General features: G+C 35.8%; 1 protein-coding gene and 1 pseudogene across 1 annotated transcript; one reads left to right on the plus strand and one right to left on the minus strand.

Annotated features, from left to right (window-relative positions):
- Window positions 1–121: 121 nt before the first annotated feature.
- On the plus strand, window positions 122–252 carry LOC147921559 (U1 spliceosomal RNA; annotated as a pseudogene).
- A 6,722-nt stretch (window positions 253–6,974) lies between these two features.
- LOC104763163 (uncharacterized) lies at window positions 6,975–8,288 on the minus strand. Its single transcript, XM_087500257.1, has one exon. The coding sequence runs from the start codon at window positions 8,273–8,275 to the stop codon at window positions 7,127–7,129; it is 1,149 nt and encodes a 382-aa protein (XP_087356383.1). The 5' UTR covers window positions 8,276–8,288; the 3' UTR covers window positions 6,975–7,126.
- Between the last annotated feature and the right edge of the window lie 15,254 nt (window positions 8,289–23,542).

Consider the following 23,542-nt stretch of genomic DNA (forward strand, 5'->3'; position numbering starts at 1 on the left):
ACTTTCTTAATTTTATCAAATGCGCAAATCCAAATCTATAAAAAGGTCCCACATCGCTCAGACCCAAAGAGATGACTATGGAAGCAAGGGTATAAATATAGAGGCGGTGTGTACGAGCAGATTACTTACCTGGACGGGGTCAACTCGTGATCAAGAAGACGAGTGGCCTAGGCTAGTGACCTCCATTGCCCATGAGGAAGAGCCTATGTCATTATTTGTGGCAGAGGGGGTTTGGGTTCGCGCAGTCCCTACCATTCTTAGTAGTTAATTTTTTTTTTTTTGTATATATATATATATAGTAGTTTCAACTTTTTATGCAGTACCATTAGTTAGATGATGTTTGTATTATGAAACATGAGTCAAATGGTAATTAGTACCAAGTCAAGTTTGCCTTTAATTTAGGTATCACATCGGAAGGGCTCTCATTTGTTGGAACATATCTTCGCTGAAGTATATTAAATAACTGAGCCGTAATGAGTTATAGAGGTAATGTCGGCTGAATTACAGTATATTGCGACTGATTTATGGGAAAATATCTAAGTTATGAGCGGACGGCTAACTTAGAGCATAACTCACTCAAGAGTTATTGCTGGCTTAATAAAATCTGACTGAGTTATAAGCATAACACAACCGCTCTTATAACAGAGTTTTAATCTAGTGGTTGAATTGTCAAAATTTTGGCTGAGTTATCACTATGACACAGCTAAATTAACTTTCTGAATCTGGCTGAGTTATGAACAATAGATGACTTATGAGATATGGTTATGACTGAGTTATGGTTAAGTATTATAACTCAGCCGGCATGAGCTGACTTATCGGAAAACTCGGTCATTTTACGGCTGACTTAGTAGCAAAAGATTAATTACTAGAATATCATTCAGTTACGGCTCACTTATTAAACGATACGGTTGAATTAAAAAATTTCAGTTTAGTTATGACATTAAGCGGCTGAATTTGACAGCCATTTTTTTGCTTTTTAATTATAATTCTGTTTGATGGCTGATTTAATTAGGATGATTTACATGTTCGTTTGGTGGCTGACTTGCCACTTCGGACGCATCATCCATGTCATCATTCCATGTCATCATCTTCTCCGGAAATACGAAACGTCGTCCCTTCAAAAGTGAAGGATTTACATGTTTTTACCTTCTTCTTCGCCTTGTTTTTCCCCTTGTTTTCACTTCTTAATTACACTCATTCTTATTAATTTTCCTTATTCTTCTTCATTTTCTTTAATGGATCCAATTCCGTTAATTGTTGTTTCTGGTAGTTGGGTAAAGAAACACAAATATGTATTTAACACCGATGATACAGGGTGTAGAGTTGTGCAGATAGATGCGGAAACAACGCACGACAAGTTTACTTTAAGTTTATTGCTTGTTATAAGTCAACCACCAAACATTATAACTCAGCCATCATATGAATCTAAGAGACATTTCGTTTTCTCTTAAGTATTATAACTCAGCCCTCAAGTAATAAAATTCAGCTGTTTACTTTTATTTATTGTTATAAGTCAGCCACGAAACATTTTAACTCAGCTGTCATATGAATCTATGAAACATTTCGGTTTCCCTTATGTATTATAACTTAGTCGTGAAGTAAATATAAATCAGGCGTTTACTTTCAGTTTATTTCTTGTTATAAGTCAGCCACCAAGCATTATAACTCAGCCGTCATATGAATCTACGAGACCTTTCGTTTTCCTTTAAATATTAAAACTCAGCCTTGAAGTATAAATCAGACGTTTATTGTCAAGAATGACGTGGAATCGTTTGCTGATGTGTACTTTTTTAATATTTTGGAATTAAAAAAAATAAACATAGGGTGTTAATTGTAATTACACCCAAAACACTAAATATCTGAGTAATCTTTTAAAAATGTATAATATATCAGGAATAAACCTATTTTTCTATAACAACTGAATATTTTTTTCTAAAAACTATTTTCAAACCTTTTCATAGCTTAAGTTTGTTTTGGGTCTTCTAGAATGTCTGAAAGAGTTTTCTTTGGAGTAATGCATTACAAATTCAATATAGTTTTCTATGAAAGTTATAAGGGCATCATTAATGGGAGAACTTTTTTTTGTGTTCTTAGATTAAATATATAGTGAAAATAATGTTAGATCAGTTGTTAAGATCATAGGTAAAAAAATGGGAGAACTAATTATGGTGTTCTTAGAATAAAGATATAGTGAAATAATATTCATAAACATTTTACAAATTATAAAAACTTATAAAATAACATTTAAATTGCTTACTTATATAAAAGCCATTGTATACTTATAAATTAATATAATATTCATAAACATTTTACAAATTATAAAAACTTATAAAATAACATTTAAATTGCTTACTTATATAAAAGCAATTTTATACTTATAAATTAATATAATATTCATAAACATTTTACAAATTATAAAAACTTAATAAAATAACATTTAAATTGCTTACTTATATAAAAGCAATTGTATACTTATAAATTAATATAATATTCTTAAGCATTTTACAAATTATAAAAACTTATAAAATAACATTTAAATTGCTTACTTATATAAAAGCAATTGTATACTTATAAATTAATATAATATTATTAAACATATTACAATTATAAAAACTTATAAATTAACATTTAAATTGCTTACTTATATAAATACAATTGTATACTTATAAATTAATATAATATTCTTAAACATTTTACAAATTATAAAAACTTATAAAATAACATTTAAATTGCTTACTTATATAAAAGCAATTGTATACTTATAAATTAATATAATATTCTTAAACATATTACAATTATAAAAACTTATAAATTAACATTAAAATTGCATACTTATATAAAAGCAATTATATACTTATAAGTTAATATAATATTCTTAAACATATTACAATTATAAAAACTTATAAATTAACATTTAAATTGCTTACTTATATAAATGAAATATTTTCTTTTTTTCCAAAAAATCTCGTCCAATCACATGAAGCCACGTCAAATAAGAACTGGGCTTAAATCAGTTCTACATTAAGAACTAAAAAAAGTGTTCAAAGCCACTATTCATTATTTTTATAATTTTTTTGGGCTTAGAACACCCTTGGTGTTCTCCCATTAATGATGGCCTAAGGAGAGAAGTTGGGATACTCGTGAGTATGTATTAGACAATTGAAATTTTAAATTGTAAGTTTGATTTATTAAGCTTATTATGAATATTTTGAATTCTGGAGGATTTGTTGCCCTAACTCTACGTTGTTGCTACCAAGTGAATATATCATTACAAGGCATATGTAGATTCTTAAATTCTAAATGACGCTCCTATGTACATCAGTTGATTAATTCATGACTCTTGCTTGTCTTGATGACAACTTGAGTGTTCTCGTACTTTCAAGAAGTAAAAAATAATTCACATAGTATTCGACACTTCAGTAAATCAATTTGGTCCTATTTTTTATTTGTAAATTGTAACATTACATGGGAATTACAAAGGCAAAGATAATAACAAATAAATTGATTGGATGTGTTTTTTCGTGAACGTGTTGGATGGTCGTTAAGATAATAACAAAGGAGAAGGAAATCATGGTGGATGAGCACTTTAGCATTCAAGATCAGTTCTATAAGAAGAATATGAGAAGACGAAATTGGAGACTTGTTAGGGTTAAGTTTCATCTCTTCCCAAAAAAAGGGGTCTGACCCAAATCAATGGATGAGCCCATCAAAAAAAGCCCACAAACTAAGCCATATCGGCGAAGGGCATTTTTGGGATTCCACCAGCCGAATCAATATGATACTCTATATAAATACCGAAGGGTTGACGTAATAAAGGGATCCACAATTCTTTATAAAGCAAAGTTAATGGCAAGATCATCTAAGCAACTCGACCAATTCTTAGATTGTTTTACATGCTCGTTCATCTTGTAATCGTTCCAATTTTTAGTAAAATTTTGGCTTGTCTATACCAATAAACCATTAAATAACCAACATTCCATAAACAGTATTTAACCATAACAATTAAACCAATAGCCCATACAACATGGAACAAATAACTAGCAACCTAGCAATGTTCTATTGACACATACCCAATAGCCACCTAACCACAATCAAACCAAACAGTGAAAAATATTCAATACCAATAAATCATTAAATAACCAACATTCAATAACCAATATTAAACCATAACAATTAAACCAATAATCCAAACAACATGGAACAAAGAACCAGCAACCTAACAATGTTCTATTGACCCAACTCTAGTAACCTAACAGAATCCAGACAACAACCAATCGAGCCACTAGAACATCTTCCTCTTCATTTCCTTGATTCCACGATCACACTTTGCCTTTACCTGCACCACAAAAACAAATTGAGATGCATGAGTATTTTCTAAACACTCAATGAGGCAATCCTCCCATCTACTGGGCTATACACACAAGCAATAGAGATAACTCTAACCATCAAACAACAATCAATAACCAACAACAAACTAGACATCCGCATCGACCGACACCAACAGGGTACGCATCGATTGACACAAGCTTGCATCAACCGACACAAGGTTCACTTGCATCGACCGACACTCACACTGCATCGACCGACGCATGCTCGACATTGCACGAATTCCCTAATTGCATTGACCGACGCCTCCACATGGCATCGACCGATGCTCCTAGGTCAAACGTGTCATCCTTGCATTGCATCGACCGATACATCGACCGATGCACATGCTGAGCATAATTCTTCCCCAAAGCGTCTCGCCGGATCTCCGTCCCTAATCACCAAGAACACAAAACCAGTGCCACAAAAAGCTTCCCAAAGTCTCTTACGACGCAACAACATTCTAACTAGCCAATAAAACACACAAAACAAGCAGATCAAAGGAATCTCCAGCATAGATAAGTCATGGTCATGTACTCACCTTTGCCAAGAAGATTCTTAACCACAAACAGGAAGATCTACGCTCCTAGAAAGCTCCTACCACGATCCCAGCTACAGATCTCTACAGGAACAGCTACGAATCTCCCAAAAACTCACCCAAAAGCTTAAGAACTCTGAGAACTTCTCTGCTCTCTTCTTTTCTCTCAAAAACGGCTAAACATGCTTAATGACAACATAACTCCCTTTTAAACACGACTTCAGGGTTTCCTAACCCAAAACGCTGTGTTTGACTTAAACTCGAACCGCACAAAATTGACCTTGCATCGACCGACACCATCCTTACATCGGTCGATGCACATCCCAAACCGGGATTTCGGTTCGCGGATGTTACAGATTTCCACAACTTGTTTGTTAGATTCATAGAGGAATAAAACGAGGAATCATAAAGTGTATGCTTAAGACTGTTTCAGGTTGTTTCATGTTTTTACAACTCATTTCATTTTTTTACAATTAAAACCTTTTAAAATCATGTAAGATAGTAAAAAGTGTGTCAATCATATATATACTTAAAAAACATCTTACAAAAATTTAAAACCTTTTTATATTTTCTTAACACCTATTAAAATCCTATATAACCTTATCAAACAATATACTTATGTTTTATTTTCGTTTTAATTAAAAATTTTAAGAAAATTTTGAAATCTCTATAAAACCGTTTAAAATCTTTTTAACTTAAAACGATAAGAATTGTGCATTATAATCATTTTAAATTAATTTTCTCAAAACCTTTATAGAAAATTAATTGTAAAGGGTTTTTTTGGATGTATAGATAAGTATTGATATACAGTCCATAATACCCTATGTGTGCTAACTTATTTTCTCTACTAAGTAATGACATTTTTTATAACTATAAATTTAATCAGAGGTTACTTTTAAATGTACTTAAAAATGTTTCTATAGATATGGTTACAAAAAAAAAGGATCTTTGACCATATCTCCTATAATATATTACTGCAAATATATATGCTAATTTTGACCCAACAGTTACCATTTATTGTAATATTTATCAAATTAACATTTCTATATTAAAATGTTACAGTCAAAACATTTCTACACAATGGGTGTTAGTGGTTTATTCATAGTGAGTAGTAAGTAGGTAATTGTTTTCGGTTTAAGAATCAATTTTCAACTATAGTAGAACAAAAAAACTGAATATAACTATTACAAGTGATATAACTGGTATAACTAAGAAAAGTGGTATAACTATTAGAACTGGTATAACTGGCAGTAAAGAAGTATAATTGTTAAAGTTTTATAACTAGTACAACTTGTATTCCTAAGAAACTAGTATTTTTGCTACAAATCATTATATGTTAATTTCATTTTCTTTTAATATACTCAATTATCAGCTGATCCATTATTTTTTATAAAATTCATATATATATATATATATATATATATATATTTAAAAATATTTTTTTGTTTCTTTTTAATTTTGTACTTTCATTATGTTGTATTAGAGAAAAATATAAACTATATATCTTTTGTACAATTCAAAAATTAAAATTTGAAGTGGGGATTATGATTTAAATCTTTATTTTCTATTTTTATCACAACAAGAAAATGTAATCTTAATCAAACATTGGTTACATCTGGAGAATTATTGTCAAAAATTGTAAAGGTAAAAAAAATCATTATATATTATAATTACTGTAAATATGAAACTATATCAAGAAAGAAATAAAAAAAACATTAGAAGCATTTTTTTGTCATCATTGAATCGACAAGACCTGAATTATAGTCAATCTCTACTATGCGGGGTAACGCGACTTAGTGGAGTCAAACTCTTGTGGGATCGGTCGCAGAGGTGGTTGAACAATAGAAGTATTTATACCATCAAAAAAATTACGTTTGCTATTTCAAATGAATAAAGAACTTATGTAATTTAACTTAAAAGTGTAATAGGGCTTAACCACCGTAATTGTGAATGCATATGATTTATTGAAATTTAAGAAATTACTTTATAAAGGAATAACCAAACTTAAAAAATTAAAGAGCAATCTAAGATTACAAAATACCTAGATCTAGCAATAACAAATAAGATGACATTCTATAAATAAATAAGATTTGCATTTCTTCGCTGAAAATAAAATAAGTTGAAAAAGATACAATGGAAATAAAATTATAAATAAGCTTTTCTTTTAAGAGCAAAATATATTGGAAACATTATTCGTTACTTATTCCACTACTACCAATTTCATCATCTGAGAGTCGCCATGAACTTCCGATATTTGCTTTTGTTTCTTGCACGAAGTCTCCGAGCTCTTTCTTTATTTGTCTCACTCTTATAGTGTAGAGACATATGTGAAGCAAATTTTTGAGAAGTATCAAACACCTCATTGCACTTGGGACATGTATATGGACCATTTTTTTCACGTGGTATACTATGTGTACGACCATCATACTCACCATCACCACTTTTCTTATCTTCTTCAGAATCAAAATTATTGGTTGGTTTGAGAATTTTCTTCAAAGATCGACGATCTTGAGGAACATGATTTTGCTTTGATGAAGAGGCAAACATATCAGAATTATGAGAAGGAGCAGCAGAATGATGAGGATGAGTAGTAGGATGATTAGGAGGAGCACCAGAATGATGAGGATGAGTAGTAGGACGATTAGGAGGAGCAGCAGAATGATGAGGAGGGGCAACATAATCGTATGGATAAATGACACTAATAGGTGTCACATTCAAAGCTTTACGTTGTTGAGGAAGAAAATCAGCATGATGAGGAGGAGCATCATAATGATGAGAAGGATCAGCAGAATGACAAGGAGAAGCATAATCTTGACCGGGATAAACAACACGAAGAGGTGTTGGATTCAAATCTTTGCGCTGATGAGGAAAGGCAACATTATGATGAAGAGGAGCAGGATGATGATGAGGAGGATCAGCATAATGATGAGGAACATCATGATCATGGTCCGGATAAACGATATTAAGAGGTGTTGGATTCAAAACTTTGCCCTGATTACCAAGAAAATCTGGAGGAAGAGAAACAGGAATCCAAATATTGGGGTTAGAATCCATGACACTATTGACACGTTCAATTTCATATTTGGTACTATTAAGTGTATTGATAGGAAAATATTCAACACTAGAAGCAGAATCAGAGTTTCTCCTCATCATATTAAATAGAAAAGAAGATGAAGATAGATGTGAATTTTGATAAGAAGAAAAAGAAGGAGTAGAAGCAAACAAATTTGCATGGTTCATATGATGATAATTAGATGTTGTGAACATCGATTGAACCATGTTGGAGTTTTGATTCATTTTGATGGAAGACATTGCACGATGGTTTACGATATCATCACCGTATATATTGAACATATTTGGATTAGAAGACATATTGAAACTTTAAGTGTGTGTTTACACCATTTGTCTACATATCCTTTTATACAATTTTAAGTAATAAAAAAAGGTAATGAAATGAAAATTTTCAATTCAAAGTCAACATATTTTATTATTTGGTTAATTTCAAATTTGGCGCGTTATTTATGACTATGAATAACTTATTTGGCGGATTATTTAATTTTGTTGACTAGTTAGTATAATTTAGTATTATGGTTTGAATTGTAAATTCAGTATTAAATTTTACCATTCTAATCTTCTTAGATTTTGAACACATGTTTTTAGCATTTATAGTTTTTCTTGACTGATTAATTAGGTTTGATAATTATTTTGAAAATCATTCATCTTCCAATTATAAATGTAAAATAGAAAAACAAATATTTAATTCTAATGAATGATAAAGCGGAGAGATAACATATACAATTTTATTAACATAATTAAACTATGTATTATTTATAAAAATGTAAATGCAACGTATAATGCATTTTATATTAAAAACATTTTGGTATATATATATATTAAAATTAGTAATCATCAACTGTAGAATTTTATCTGTTCGAGAACATAAGTGCATGTTTTTTTGTTACCTCCAAATTTTCTTATTGAAGAAACACCATTTTAAGAATTTTATTGTTACACCAGAGATGTCTTATTCTTATCCTAGTCAAACTTAAATGTGAGTTTAGGTTTTTTATTTATTTTTTTTTGTTTTTGGAGATTCTACAACTTATGATTATGTCTTTGTTATTTTGCCTAGGCTTCTGCTTCTTATGGATTCCACTTTAAGACAGTCCGGTTGTGGGGGTTTTCATCAATCCTTTCATGTTTTTCTTTATACTAATTACAAAAAAAATAATATGTGGTACTACAATATAATTTGTATTTCATACACTTTTAGTTAAACAAATCTGTTTTAACATATAAATGAGGAACTAAACAAATGAGGAAATAAACCGTAGCTAAGTGCGAGTAAAGAATATATTATATTAACTAGATTAGAACCCGCGGTAAATTATTTTAACTAAAATATTTAAATTATAAATTTTATTTGTTGGTTAAATATGTTATAATTATATAATAATTTTTAATATTATGTTTTTATAGTTTAAAATTTAAACCATATAATAACGCAATATAATTTATTTTTACATAATATTTATTTAATCAATTTAATTAGATATGTCTATTCTCTTATACTGGTATAGTTAACAAAATAATGACCAAAAATGATGTTTAAAATTTATATAAATATCGACAAATCCGTCCCGCTATATAACTCCGTCCCGAGATATTTTAACTTGCACTATATCGTCTTAATTTTTAATATTTATTGTTTTGTATTATAATATTATATTGAGTTTATATGTTATTTATTAAGATTGTAACCATTTACATTATATAAGATTGGCCCTTCTTATAAAGTTTAAATATTATAATACTTAGATTCTTAAATCGTTTGAGTATTTCTCAAATTTGAAGTTTTGTAAAAGTTTAAATATATGATTAATAATTTAAAGGTCTTCTAACTTTTTTTAAAGTTGAACTATTTACAATATTTAAACTTTATAAATTTGAAACTTCATAAATGTATAAATATTTTTAACATTTTATAAAGTTTAACTTTCTAAAAAATAGAAATATTTATAATATTTAAATTTTCAAAAATAATGAACCGGAATAAACCAAAAAAAAAATTAAGTTTAAATACCTGATAAATCAAGCATTTTGTATTATGAATCATTTTAGTCTCTTTTATAGTATGACCCTGAACCATTATCCAACTTTTTTAGGCGATGTGGGATATTGTACCCGTAAATTGAGTAATATATGTCTGTTTTAAAAAATTTGTATTACATCATATGCAGAAAAATCATAATTTTTATTAACTAAATGTATTATAAAATAATTCAAATATAAATTAAAATGAATCATATATTTATGTTTGAATGAGGTAGAAAGATTTCCTTATTTTTAAAAATTTTACCTATAATTAATTTAGAAAATTTTGGTAACTAATATTAAAGTCAATGCATTAAATTTAAAAACTTTCCAAAACCTATTTTTGAGCAAAAACTGCAGCAAAAATACTAGTATAGATTTTAATCCAAACATGTCCCATGATAATTTAAATGTTTTATAAGTTATAATATTAATAATATTTTAAATTGATTAAGTTGAAATATATCAATAATAATATTTAATACTTATTAGATATTTAAATTTGTTATATCTTTTATTATCAAAGAGTTCAACTAAAAGTGAATGAAACACTAAGAAAAAATATCATTTTGTATGACTTATTTTGAGTTTTTATATTACTTTTTTTTGTCAACCATTGGGCCAGAACAGGCTGGCCCATTAGCCAAATCTCTACATTCGTAGAGAGCGGAACTCGATCCCTGGTGTGATGGTGCCTGATGCATTAAGGACTTACCATTGGGCACTGCACTAAGATCACTTCACTAAGGTTATTTTGAGTTTTTGTATTACTTATAAATGATGAAAAAAAATTAATCATATTTAATTAATGTAAAATGTGTTGATGCAAATAATTTAAATATTTTTATTAAAAAGTGATGCAATTATACATAATATTGGCATCATGTTTATCTTGTGTCCATTACAAAACATGATGTTACTTGTTCAAAATCAGGTTATGTAAGTGATTTTAATATAAACACTTTCATCACTTACAAATTACTAATACATATATTAATATTAAATATCAGTATTTTTAAATTCATATAAAATAATTAATTAAATATAAAAATAAATAAATTAATAAAAATATTATTTGAAAAAAAAAACATAAATAAATCGTGAAGTGACTTTAGTGTAGTGGTCAATGGTAAGTCTTTAATGCACAAGATAATATCACACCGATCAAATTCCCGCTCCTTACGAATATAGGGATTTGGCTGATGGACCAGTATGTTGTGCTCAAATGGTTGACAAAGAAAGAAACATAATAAATATATTGTTCAAAGGATTTACTATGAACTAATTAATTAATTTAAGATGATAGATTAACTAAACAATCCAAAACCATGGTTAGCTAGTTAGTTGTTGTCGTTGCTGCTACTGCCAAGATTTGGCTTGGATAATCACAATTTCCTTCGATCTGGTTGAGTAAGGGTGTTCCAGTGACTGTGAGCAAGAAAAGAGTTAGTCAATCTCACATCTTATCTACGTTAACCATTTTCCATGGCTTCCACTTTTTCTCGAGGAACGGCAAAACCCACATATCTTGAACCCGCTTCCGTCATCAATCCATCTTCCATGGCTTCGTTAAAAAATGTATATTATTTTAAAGGGTAATTTGCTAGTAGCCAAAATCACTAAAGTAATAAAGAATATAATACATTAAAGTTAGAAATTAATTTAATCGCCATATGTTGATGTGAAAAGACTATATATGAAATGAGTGAAGAAAGAAGATCTGGTGATGGATATTTTTAAAAATAAGATAACGATGACATGATATATTACCCTAGATAATTTAAAATGTTGAATTAATGATATGAAATTAATTAATTAAATTTTGTAATAGTTTTAGAAAAAATAGATTTTTTGTGTTCAACATGATTAAAATTTTAAACTCGCAAAATAAATTATTTATAATAGTAAATAGTGTTTGATTACAACATACAAATAAAATAATCAAATATAATCCATACTATGAAAGTTGCCTAACTTTCTCCTTCAAAATGCCATGTCAGCAGCACATATTATGCCATGTGTACTCTCTCATCATTTTCCTTTCATCTCTTCTCCTCTATATTTTTCTCTTCATATTAATTTTTTCCAGTTTTTTTTTTAGGATCATAGAGCTTTAAAATTTCTCAAATGTCATACAAAACCAAAGAGGTGCAGACTATTATACTCAGACCATACAAAGGGAACAAAAGCCAGAGATTGCTAAAGAGATATAGTAAGGTATAACAATGAAGGTGGGTTCTCTCTTGTTTGGCGTTCTTTACTAAAGAGATTAAAAAATTCACACAAAGCATGTAGTCGGATTGCCAATAGGATATAAGGAGCAGGCTTGAGCTTTTGGATTGTTAGTGACATGGATAGGATTTTGTTGGCGGATGCTGAAGGATGATTGCTTTGCTTCGTCGGATGAGAGCATTGGAGTCCAGGGCAATAGACCATAAAGCTGCAAAACTTTACAATATAATCAGACCATACCAGGGGAGTATGACATAAAACAAGCCACCCAAGTATGGCAAACCGTAACAATGCAGGTGAGTTCTCTCTCATATGGTGCCTTTTGCCAAAGATATTTAGAAATCCGCACAAAGCATGTAGTCGGTTTATCAATGATAGATATGGTTCTTCCAGTTGTGGGATACCGCAAACAATGTCACAATTTGAGCATTAACCAGGGTTCTAGCATAACCTATGTGGATCCAAAACATTCTAGGTAATGAGGGTGAAGTGACCTGACCCGTTTTTTTTAATAATAATAATAATAATAATAATTAACTACGACTAGTGGTCCCATACCCACTAGCCACCTAACCACAATCAAAAATAACAGCGGAATACCAATACCAATTAAATAACCAATAATAATCCATAATCAAATAACCAATAACCAATAACCAATCCTAACCATTTCAATGTCAAACAACAAGAAAAACCAAACCGGCAATCCTAACAATGTTTCTAATGACCCAACTCTAGTAACCTAGCAATGCCAGACAACATCCAATCGAGTCCCTAGAACATCTTCCTCTTCATTGCCTTGATTCCACGATCACACTTTGCCTTTACCTGCACCACAAACACAAATTGAGATGCATGAGTATTTGATAAATACTCAGTGAGGCAATCCTCCCATCTACTGGGCTATACACACAAGCAACAATGACTCCAATGTTCCAAACAATCAACAAACAAAACACACAAACCAGGAAAGCGAACATCGTCACACTGGAAGGGAGGTGTCGACCGACACAGCCTAGTGTCGACCGACACAGCCTAGTGTCGACCAACACTGGCATTGGTGTCGACCGACACTACCCCACAGTGTCGATCGATGCCCATTTTTGCTGGTGTCGATCGACACTCCACCTACAACTGCGATCCGCACGAAGCCGAGAGTCGAATCTGGCTTCCCAATCTCCTCCAAATCATCCAATACTCAAAACCCATGCCGGAAACATCATTAGGAACCTGTATAATCCAATCTCCAGCAAAAAAACACACAAAAACAACAACAAACAAGCAAGAACAAGGAAATCAAGGGCTTAGATTAGCCATGGTCATGCACTCACCTCTTTGCACGAAGATTCAGACCAATAGCAACAAATCCAACCCTCCTAGCAAGCTTTTATCTCCCCCTTAGCCTCAAATCTCCCAAGAACAGCCAACAATCTTCTCAAAAATCACCAAAATCTCAAGAACAAGGTTTTTCTCTCTTTTCTCTCAAAAACAAGAGAACGACGACAAACACAACTTGCCAAAACCCTCTACTGCGACAAAACACCTAAATAGCTTGGTTCAATGGTTTTACCTAAACCAAACCGGTTCAAATCGATAATTTAATCGATCTGATCGAACCAGAATAAGTGGTGTCGACCGACACCCACCCCCAAAACGCAGAGTTTTGGTTCGCGGGCGTTACAATTCTCCCCCACCAAAATAGATTCGTCCTCGAATCTCGAACAACTCCCAATCAAGGACTCATGTGCTACCGACTCCACAGCCCACACTCCTCCGACTGATATACGAAAGGTCACCTCTAGGTGATAGACTCACGCTCCAGGCGTTATTTGCTCTCGAATTTTGGACTCACCTTTTTTTACTCATAGGCCCAAACCTTGAGTTTTTATTGGCTCCTCATCAGACTGAAGTCTGCATGCCATAATATTGGCTCCTCATCGGGCCTAAACCCGCATGCCATAATGTATGTAAGGGAGTCCAATACTCGTCTCTCGGGTTGCCACCCTACAGCGCGCCCTCGGATCGTCATCCGAAGTCGATATACCAGCCATACTCCGAAGCCACAAAGTCTTAGAATATGACGGTACTAGGAGAACCTAAGTTCCCCAAGAGTCGAGCAAACAATTCTGAACACGTCTGAGTCTTATCCCTATCCAGGTTTCCTTTCTGTGGCTCGCGTAAGACAACACAATGTCCTACCAACCACATATCCCCTCACTAGAATACCCCATGACCACACAAGGATCATCTCACTGTCCCACGGGCCGCCACGAAGGCCTAACAAATGTCCTAAACATGACCGCCACAAAGTCCAAAAAAATGTCCTAAACATGACCGCCACAAAGGCCATACAAATGTCCTAAACAAGACCGCCACAAAGGCCAAACAAATGTCCTCAACATGACCGCCACCAAGGCCACTCGTCCCGAAGGACCGTCACGAAGACCATCTGTCCCGAAAAACCACCTCAACAGGCACTCTGGCTAAACAGCCCGCCACGAAGGCCACACAATGGCTAAACAGCCCGCCACGAAGGTCACACAATGGCTAAACAGCCCGCCACAAAGGCCACACAACGGCTAAACAGCCCGCCACAAAGGCCACACAAGCCCTCCCCCAGGCTCTCTGCCACAAAAAATGGACAAATACTAACTCACATAAAACTTTCCATTTTTAGCACTTACCACTTTTGGAAACTTTCCACTTATAGCAACTTCTAATTCAAGGAACTTCCCTCCAAATACTGCCTTGCGGAAATTTTGTACCCCAAACACCATCTCATCTTGTTACTGAGTCACACAACCAACCACCCCAAGCGACCGAGTAACAAGAGAGATGGGCTGGAATACTCCATTCCCGCTCCAGCCACAGACTACATATGGGACCAGGCTAGGCAAGCTCAAGTCGTGGCTTGCTTCTCATACCACTTCTTAAACCTTGCCTTCATCCTCGCCTCAGGCTCCCAAGTCTGCTCCTCCACACCATCACAGTCCCACAGGACGCTCATCAAAGGAATCTTCTTCTTCCGAAGTTCGTTGATCCTCCTCTCGAGAACCCTCACTGGTCTCGCCTCCAAAGTCATGTTGGGCTGAAGATCCTCAGGGATCTTAGCCAACAACTAGTCATCCTCACGGAGACACTTCCGCAACATAGACACATGGAAAACCTTATGGAATGCACGCATAACCTCAGGTAACTCCAGCCTATATGCCACTGGTCCAACTCGCTCAATCACTCTGAACGGACCCATATACCTCAGACTCAACTTAGTCTCAATCAATGACCTGGTTGGACCCTGCAACATGGCCATCTTGAGGTACACTCTATCTCCAACCTGAAACTCAAGATCTCTCCTCCTCCTATAGGCATAACTCCTCTGTCGATTCTGAGCTTCCTTCATGTTTAGCTTGAGAACCCGAATCTTCTTTGAGGTCTCCTGAACAAAATCTGCCCCGTACATGATCCTCTCCCCCTCCTAAGTCCAGCATTACGGTGTACGACATGGCCTCCCATACAAAGCCTCATAAGTAGCCATGCTAATACTCGCCTGGTAACTGTTATTATAAGCAAACTCTACCAAGCTCAAGTGATCTGCCCAATGGCCACCCCAATCCAACAAACACATCCTCAGCAAATCCTCCAACGTCTGGATCGTCCTCTCTGACTGTCCATCTGTCTGGGGATGATAAGTTGTAATCATATGCACCTTAGTGCCCATCTCTGCATGAAATGCCCTCCAGAACACCAAAGTGAACTTGGAATTCCTATCAGACACAATACTCGCTGGCACCCAATACAACATGACTATCTCCTTCACATACTTCTTAGCCAAGACTGTTACTCCATCAGTCTTCTTAATGGCCAGAAAATGTGCCGACTTAGTCAACCGGTCCACAATGACCCAAATAGCATCAAACGTCCTGGACACTGGCAAACCCACCACGAAGTCCATAGTAATCATATCCCACTTCCACTCTGGAATGGGAAGACTCTTCAGTAATCCACTTGGTACCTGATGCTCAGCCTTCACTAGCTGACACACATCGCACCTCGCAACCCAACTAGCCACGTCCTTCTTCATCTCGACCCAGTGATAGTACCTCTTGAGATCACGGTACATCTTAGTCGCTCCTGGATGAATAGAGAACATGCTCGCATGAGCCTCTCTCAGAATCTCCTGCCTCAACTCCTCATCCTTGGGCACACAGATCCGCCCATGCACCAGAATAGTACCATTAGCCGAAACCTGATACTCTGAGTCAACATCCTTTGAGGCATTCACCAGCCCTAAATCCGACTCCTGAGCCAACCGCACTCTGCTCAACAGATCTGCCCTATCAGGTGCAACCAAACCCAACGGCTCCTGAGAAACCGCACACAAGCTCAACGCACTGATCTCTCCTACCAGAGAATCCATATCCTGCTCCTGAGCCGAAGCCGCCCGCTTCCGACTCAAAGCATCTGCAACTAAGTTAGCCTTACCAGGGTGGTAGGCTATCTCCAAATCATAATCCGCCACCAGCTCCATCCACCGCCTCTGCCTCAAATTCAGCTCGGGCTGAATGAATATATACTTCAGGCTCTTATGATCTGTAAACACCTGTACTTTTGCACCATAAATATAAGATCTCCAAATCTTCAGGGCAAAAACTACAACACCCATCTCGAAGTCATGAGTAGGATAGTTTTCCTCATGCTTACGCAACTGCCGCGAAGCATAGGCAATCACCTTCCCATGCTGCATCAACACAAATCCCAAACCTACTCTAGATGCATCTGTATAAACCACATAGGGTTCTCCCTGCTCAGGCAAGGCCAACATCGGAGCAGTAGTCAACATCTCCTTCAGGCTTGCAAAGCCCTCCTCACACTCCTTTGACCAGACAAAAGAAACATCCTTCCCCGTCAACTTAGTCATAGGACGTGCTCTGCTCGCAAACCCCTGCACAAATCTCCTGTAATACCCTGCAAACCCGAGAAAACTCCTGATCTCCGTGGCGTTCTGCGGTCTAGGCCAATCCCTGATAGCCTGAATCTTCTTCGGATCTACGGAAACTCCATCTGCAGATACAATGTGACCCAGAAAACCCATCTCACGCTGCCAGAAACTACACTTGCTCAACTTAGCAAACAACTTCTGCTCCCGCAGCTTCTCCAGAACTGCCTTCAAATGCACTGCATGCTCTTCAGGACTCTTAGAATAAACCAGGATGTCATCGATGAAAATGATAACAGACACGTCCAGAAACTCCTGAAACACGTTGTTCATCAATCTCATAAACGCAGCTGGTGCGTTAGTCAACCCAAACGGCATCGCCACGAACTCATACCCATACCACGTCCTTTTACTTGACGAACAACACTGATGCTCCCCACGGTGAAGTAATAAGATGTAAGAATCCCCAATTTTCTTCCTCAGCTCTACTAGACTAATAATCCAGTATGCTGACATCAATTCACCACCACCCGGATATCCACACCTCTTTTCCATCCAAGAACCTCTAGTAACTTGCCTTTTAGGGAAACTTCCACAAGATAGCTTATTAGAAAGTTAGCTTTTCGCTTAGCAATTCTCCACAACAAATCATCAATACGAGCGTAATAAAACAAACAAGTACCATACATTCGCACATTCTGATTCACCGCATCAAATGTTTTGCAAGCCGCCAACTCAAACCACTTGCCTTATTTCCCTCGGCAAGCTTACCAAAACCTTGAATCTACCAACCTTGTCCATCTCCAATGAACGTAATCCAAATCGTCGCAACGATTAGACTATCCTGCCTTGAAGGCTTCTCGTGAACTTATGTATCTGGCAAACATGCCTTTCCCAGCTCAAACCTGCTGCAATTCCCCTTCCCGGGACTCCAGCACCACCGGCCTCATAATCCTGGCGCAACAGCCACACATTCATAATTGGTCCGGTCAATAAAACCCTGGCCCATTGGTCAACACATCTAAAACCCGAGATTAAACCACTGTCAATCTCTCAAGGTCTACAATAAATCCTTATGTTTATACTCACGTCCTAGGAATTTCTTGCTCCCAACTCCTCCACCCTTAGGTTGCAACCTTTAAGCCATACCGATCTCACTCTCAGACCAGCGTCTTCGAGTTATATCGTCTCAATCTTGGAACACAATCCGCAAGATCTCGGTATCAGGGGAACTACTCATCCCCTTAGGGGAACATAATCCCCTTTGCCACTCTCGGAGCCCCAGCCCCTCGAGCTATCGGTATTCCCCTCACCATCCCCTCAGGAGCAACAATCCTTAACGACTACAAACATATCCCAACCAAAAGTTCCTCCTGTGGTCCGAGTATAACATTGCAATGTTACACCTTCCCACTCAACTTCTCATATCAACCTAGATTACCCATCAAACAGAGAAGTATCTGATCCAACTGCATATGAACACATATCTGCCCCTCTAGGCTCGATACCTCTCGAGAAGAATCTCGTACCGGTCATCTACAACTGCTCCATCCTCCTAACAAAAGATGGATAGTCCTCAACATTCGCAGCCCTCGGTTGCACCTCGCCTCATGCGGTACACTGGAGCCTGCACTGGTAACCTTCTCGGTAACCGCTCCCACAGCACGCCAACAGATCTGCAAAGTGATCATCTCGACCCTGGACTCCACTAGCTGCAACCCCACACCTGGGTTCCCAGCACCCCAAGCACGCTCACCGGCTAACCCCCCTCTGGGACCTCCTGATACCCTTGCGATCCTACGATGTACCTCCTCGTGGAACTCTGGACCACACACTCGCTGGCCTTGGCAACCCGCCCGACCACGACAACGACAACGCCCATGTCCACGACCAACAACTCAAACACCTTTAACCATTGCACTTCCAAGAACAAGGCTAACAAGCAATCTTAACATAACACAAAAACACAAAAACTCACCGTGGAATCACACTGTAGGCTCGAAGAAGATGTTCTAGGACTCCATGCCACACACAATTGACTAACTCACATAATCAATCAAAACATGCAATCCTGGACAACACAATAGAAACCTAGTGAACTCAAACCTAGAACCGTAAGGGCTCTGATACCAAACTGAAACGACCTGACCTGTTTTTTTTTAATAATAAATAATAATAATGATAATAATTAACTACGACTAGTGGTTCCATACCCACTAGCCACCTAACCACAATCAAAAATAACAGCGGAATACCAATACCAATTAAATAACCAATAATAATCCATAATCAAATAACCAATAACCAATCCTAACCATTTCAATGTCAAACAACAAGAAACACCAAACTGGCAATCCTAACAATGTTTCTAATGACCCAACTCTAGCAACCTAGCAATGCCAGACAACATCCAATCGAGTCCCTAGAACATCTTTCTCTTAATTGCCTTGATTCCACGATCACACTTTGCCTTTACCTGCACCACAAACACAAATTGAGATGCATGAGTATTTGATAAATACTCAGTGAGGCAATCCTCCCATCTACTGGGCTATACACACAAGCAACAATGATTCCAATGTTCCAAACAATCAACAAACAAAACACACAAACCAGGAAAACAAACATCGTCACACTGGAAGGGAGGTGTCGACCGACACCAGCCTAGTGTCGACCGATGCCCATTTTTGCTGATGTTGAACGACACCAAGTGGTGTCGATCGACACTCCACCTGCAACTACGATCCGCACGAAGCCGAGAGTCGAATCAGGCTTCCCAATCTCCTCCAAATCATTCAATCCTCAAAACCCATGCCGGAAACATCATTAGGAACCTGTATAATCCAATCCCCAGCAAGAAAACACACAAAAACAACAACTAACAAGCAAGAACAAGGAAATCAAGGGCTTAGATTAGCCATGGTCATGCACTCACCTCTTTACATGAAGATTCAGACCAATAGCAATGAATCCAACCCTCCTAGCAACCTTCTATCTCCCCCTTAGCCTCAAATCTCCCAAGAACAGCCAACAATCTTCTCAAAAATCACCATAATCTCAAGAACAAGGTTTTTCTCTCTTTTCTTTCAAAAACAAGAATACGGCGACAAACACAACTTGCCAAAACCCTCTACTGCGACAAAACACCTAAATAGTTCGGTTCAATGGTTTTCCCTAAACCAAATCGGTTCAAATCGATAATTAAATCGATCTGATCGAACCAGAATAAGTGGTGTCGACCGACTCCACATGAGTGTCGATCGACACCTACCCCCAAAACGCAGAGTTTTGGTTCGCGGGAGTTACAGAGGGTCTCAGATGCATTTTACAAACAACGAGATCAACAAATGAGCCTAGGCAATGTCTTACAAATAAAAACAGAATAAATAAAGATGACATGGGCTTTGGAGGATTGGGCAGGAACACTTGAGATGCTATCAGGCCAAAATGAGATCTAAAGCTCATCCATAGAGATCTAAAGGCTGCTGTGAATTTCCCGAGAAGGTGAATCTTGCAGCAACTAACCGGAGAGAGTGAGGAGGCTTCATCGTCTCTGGTAGAAGCAAGATCGGTTCTGCCAAGCTCAGGAGGTGACCTGAATTTGAGGTGGGAGTCAAATAACGGAGACTAGTCGCATCACTGGAGGAGACGACACGCATTCCGGATCGAAGCGTAAAGAGCAAGAGGACTCTGGATCTGCCATTAGAGAGGCTTACCCAATGTAATAGATAATGGAGTTTGCTGGGCTCCACCCCCTTCTGAATACGATGAATAAAACACCTTATCTGCAGTCATGGTTCTTTGATAAGAGTTGGGAAAGATTCAACAAGGGCCAAAAAGGAGGAAAAAAAAATATTCGTTAAAAAGGGGGAGAGAAAGCTTCGAAAGGAAGTAGAGGTCGAGTTTTCCCGATGTCGGCGAGCAGGAACTCCACTGGCATTGGAGAGATTTGGTGGTAGCGGTGCCTCAATAGTCGTGTTTGAGAGAGCAAGTTAAGGCGAACCCTAATTTGATATAATCTAATCCTTACACTTTTCCTGATAATTCTGTCGACAAATCTGAAAACCAATGTATTTATGCCTTGCCAAGCATTAGTCTTAATTTAGTTTTAGGATCTCTTTACTTAATCAATCTAACAACAAGAAAGTAGCAAAAATTTACTCTTGCATTATCGTAATAATGTTCGTATTGTTAAAATTTGGAGAGAGTGAGCTGCAAGATACACTCTACTCCAATATAAACTCACAAGAACACTTAAAGCGGAATTTGTGTGTTCATGTGTAAAGCCTTTAAGATACAACTTAATGAGAGTGTTCTTAAGGTAAATAAGGAGTTATACACGCCAATATAAGTTGTGTATACTCAAGAATAAGTATGAGAGACAACAACTCTCTCACACCAAAGATAACCCAAATATGCTTTAGAATAGTTTAGAGAATGGTGTAGAGAATATAATGAAACAAAGGTAGAGACCAAGCATCGCCAAAGCTTGGTCTCTCCATGAGATTATAAAGACTAGAATCTACCCATTTGAGTGTATAAGAAACGATTTTAGTAAGGGGAAAAAATCCCCAATTGGAGAGCTGAATTTTTAATAAGCATATGAGTTACATATTTATACATAAATGAATGAGAACCATATGTGGTCTCTTTACCCTAGCTCCAACGGTCATATATACATACAAATATACACAATAGCATGTATAGATAGCGATATGAAGAGAGATGTGAGCTGGTCCCAAGTGTTGATGGCGACAGCTCCAAAATAGCATCTTAAGCCAACATATGACTCTCCCACTTGTTCCTTTTTTCTCTAACATCAACATGTGATCTTTGAATGTTGGTGGACGCCCAATATAAATACATACAGCTCCTAAACTGATCTTTGGGTCTCATGTGACCTCTTAGAGCATCACCATCGGTAAACCTCTGAAAATGGGTTCTCCAAACATATTTTAAATCTAATAAATACTATTTCATTTAATTTTTGTTTGTTTTGAAAAATTCAACCAATCAACTTTTAACATATAGTGAGAGAGGGGTCTGAGAGTATCTCTGAAAGTCTGGACAGATGTGTTTCTCTCTCTCTTCAACCTTTTTTTTTATTAATATTTTTTATTCTTTTGACACTCACAAAAAAATGACCAATGAAAATGCTCTTAAGCTCACATGTGACTATTGTTATCCACTTGCCTTTATTTGACTTATATATATACAACATATTTCCCTCTCATTTTTTCATGGACTTTGATGGACCTTCTAGATCATTCATTCTTCTTCAGACCTTTATTGGACACCAGTTCAGCCTTTTATGATACTTGAAGCATAGATAAAGCCTTCGTACTCTTGAGCTCTTTTTTGCATCATTTTTCTCATTTGTTACTTCTTTCATCCGGTCTAATGTTTTCCTTCAAGCATAAGTGTAGAAATATCGGAGGTTAAGCTTGAAGATACAGCAGCCTAATTGAGTGTTACACTTACTTAAACACCATGAAGCTCGGCCTTGTCTTCTTGATCGGCCTAAGATTCTCCTTCTCTTCTTTCTCTCTAATACGTATTAGTTGCATAATACTGACATTCCCTACTAACATCTAAACTACAAAATTTAGATAGACACTCAACCAATTGGTACGTCGTACGTTCTTCCTTCTATAATATGGATATATATTCTGATGTAACAATCAATCATCAAATTCTGAAAATATATCAATATTATTAGAGATATGCAGTGGAGTTACGAACAATATTGACCTTTAGCCAAGAAATTAATAATTAAAAAAAATTGAGGCAAGTAAAAAGGACAAAAAGATTCACACGAAAAAAAAATATGTAAGTTTGACATTGGGGAAAAAAGTAAGGCATAATAAGAGATCTATAAATATCAAAATGCGTTAGTTACATTACATTTAATAAAATCAAAGAGTCGTTAGGTGAAATGTCCAACCAAAAAAAGAGAAAAAAGCTATCACATCATCACACAATACTTGTTGAGTACTCTTTTGAAGACCGGCCTTTAAATAAGCCCAGAAGCAGCCGACACATATATATATATACAAGGATGCAACAAACACACACTTGTTTGGACATCAGTATTTAACCAATTGACTCTGACATTTCATCTTTCTACATGGATTCATTGGTTGAAATCTAAATATTTTAATAATGACCACTAAATTGGAAGTCTAGTTTGATTGAATAAGGATTTTCTTTTTCTTTCCGAAGAGAACAACAATTTAATGATACCACTATCATTCTTTTCCCCCTTCAAAAAGCATTTGATTTTGAAAATAAATATATTTACCATTTATTCATAAGAGAGTGTGTTCTTCTTTTAGAAAATCCATTTGTGTATGTAACTTGGGAGCTTTTAGTTATAT

Source organism: Camelina sativa, chromosome 18, assembly GCF_030686135.1.
Source record: "Camelina sativa cultivar CO46 ecotype springtype chromosome 18, ASM3068613v1".
Classification (NCBI taxonomy): Eukaryota; Viridiplantae; Streptophyta; class Magnoliopsida; order Brassicales; family Brassicaceae; genus Camelina; species Camelina sativa.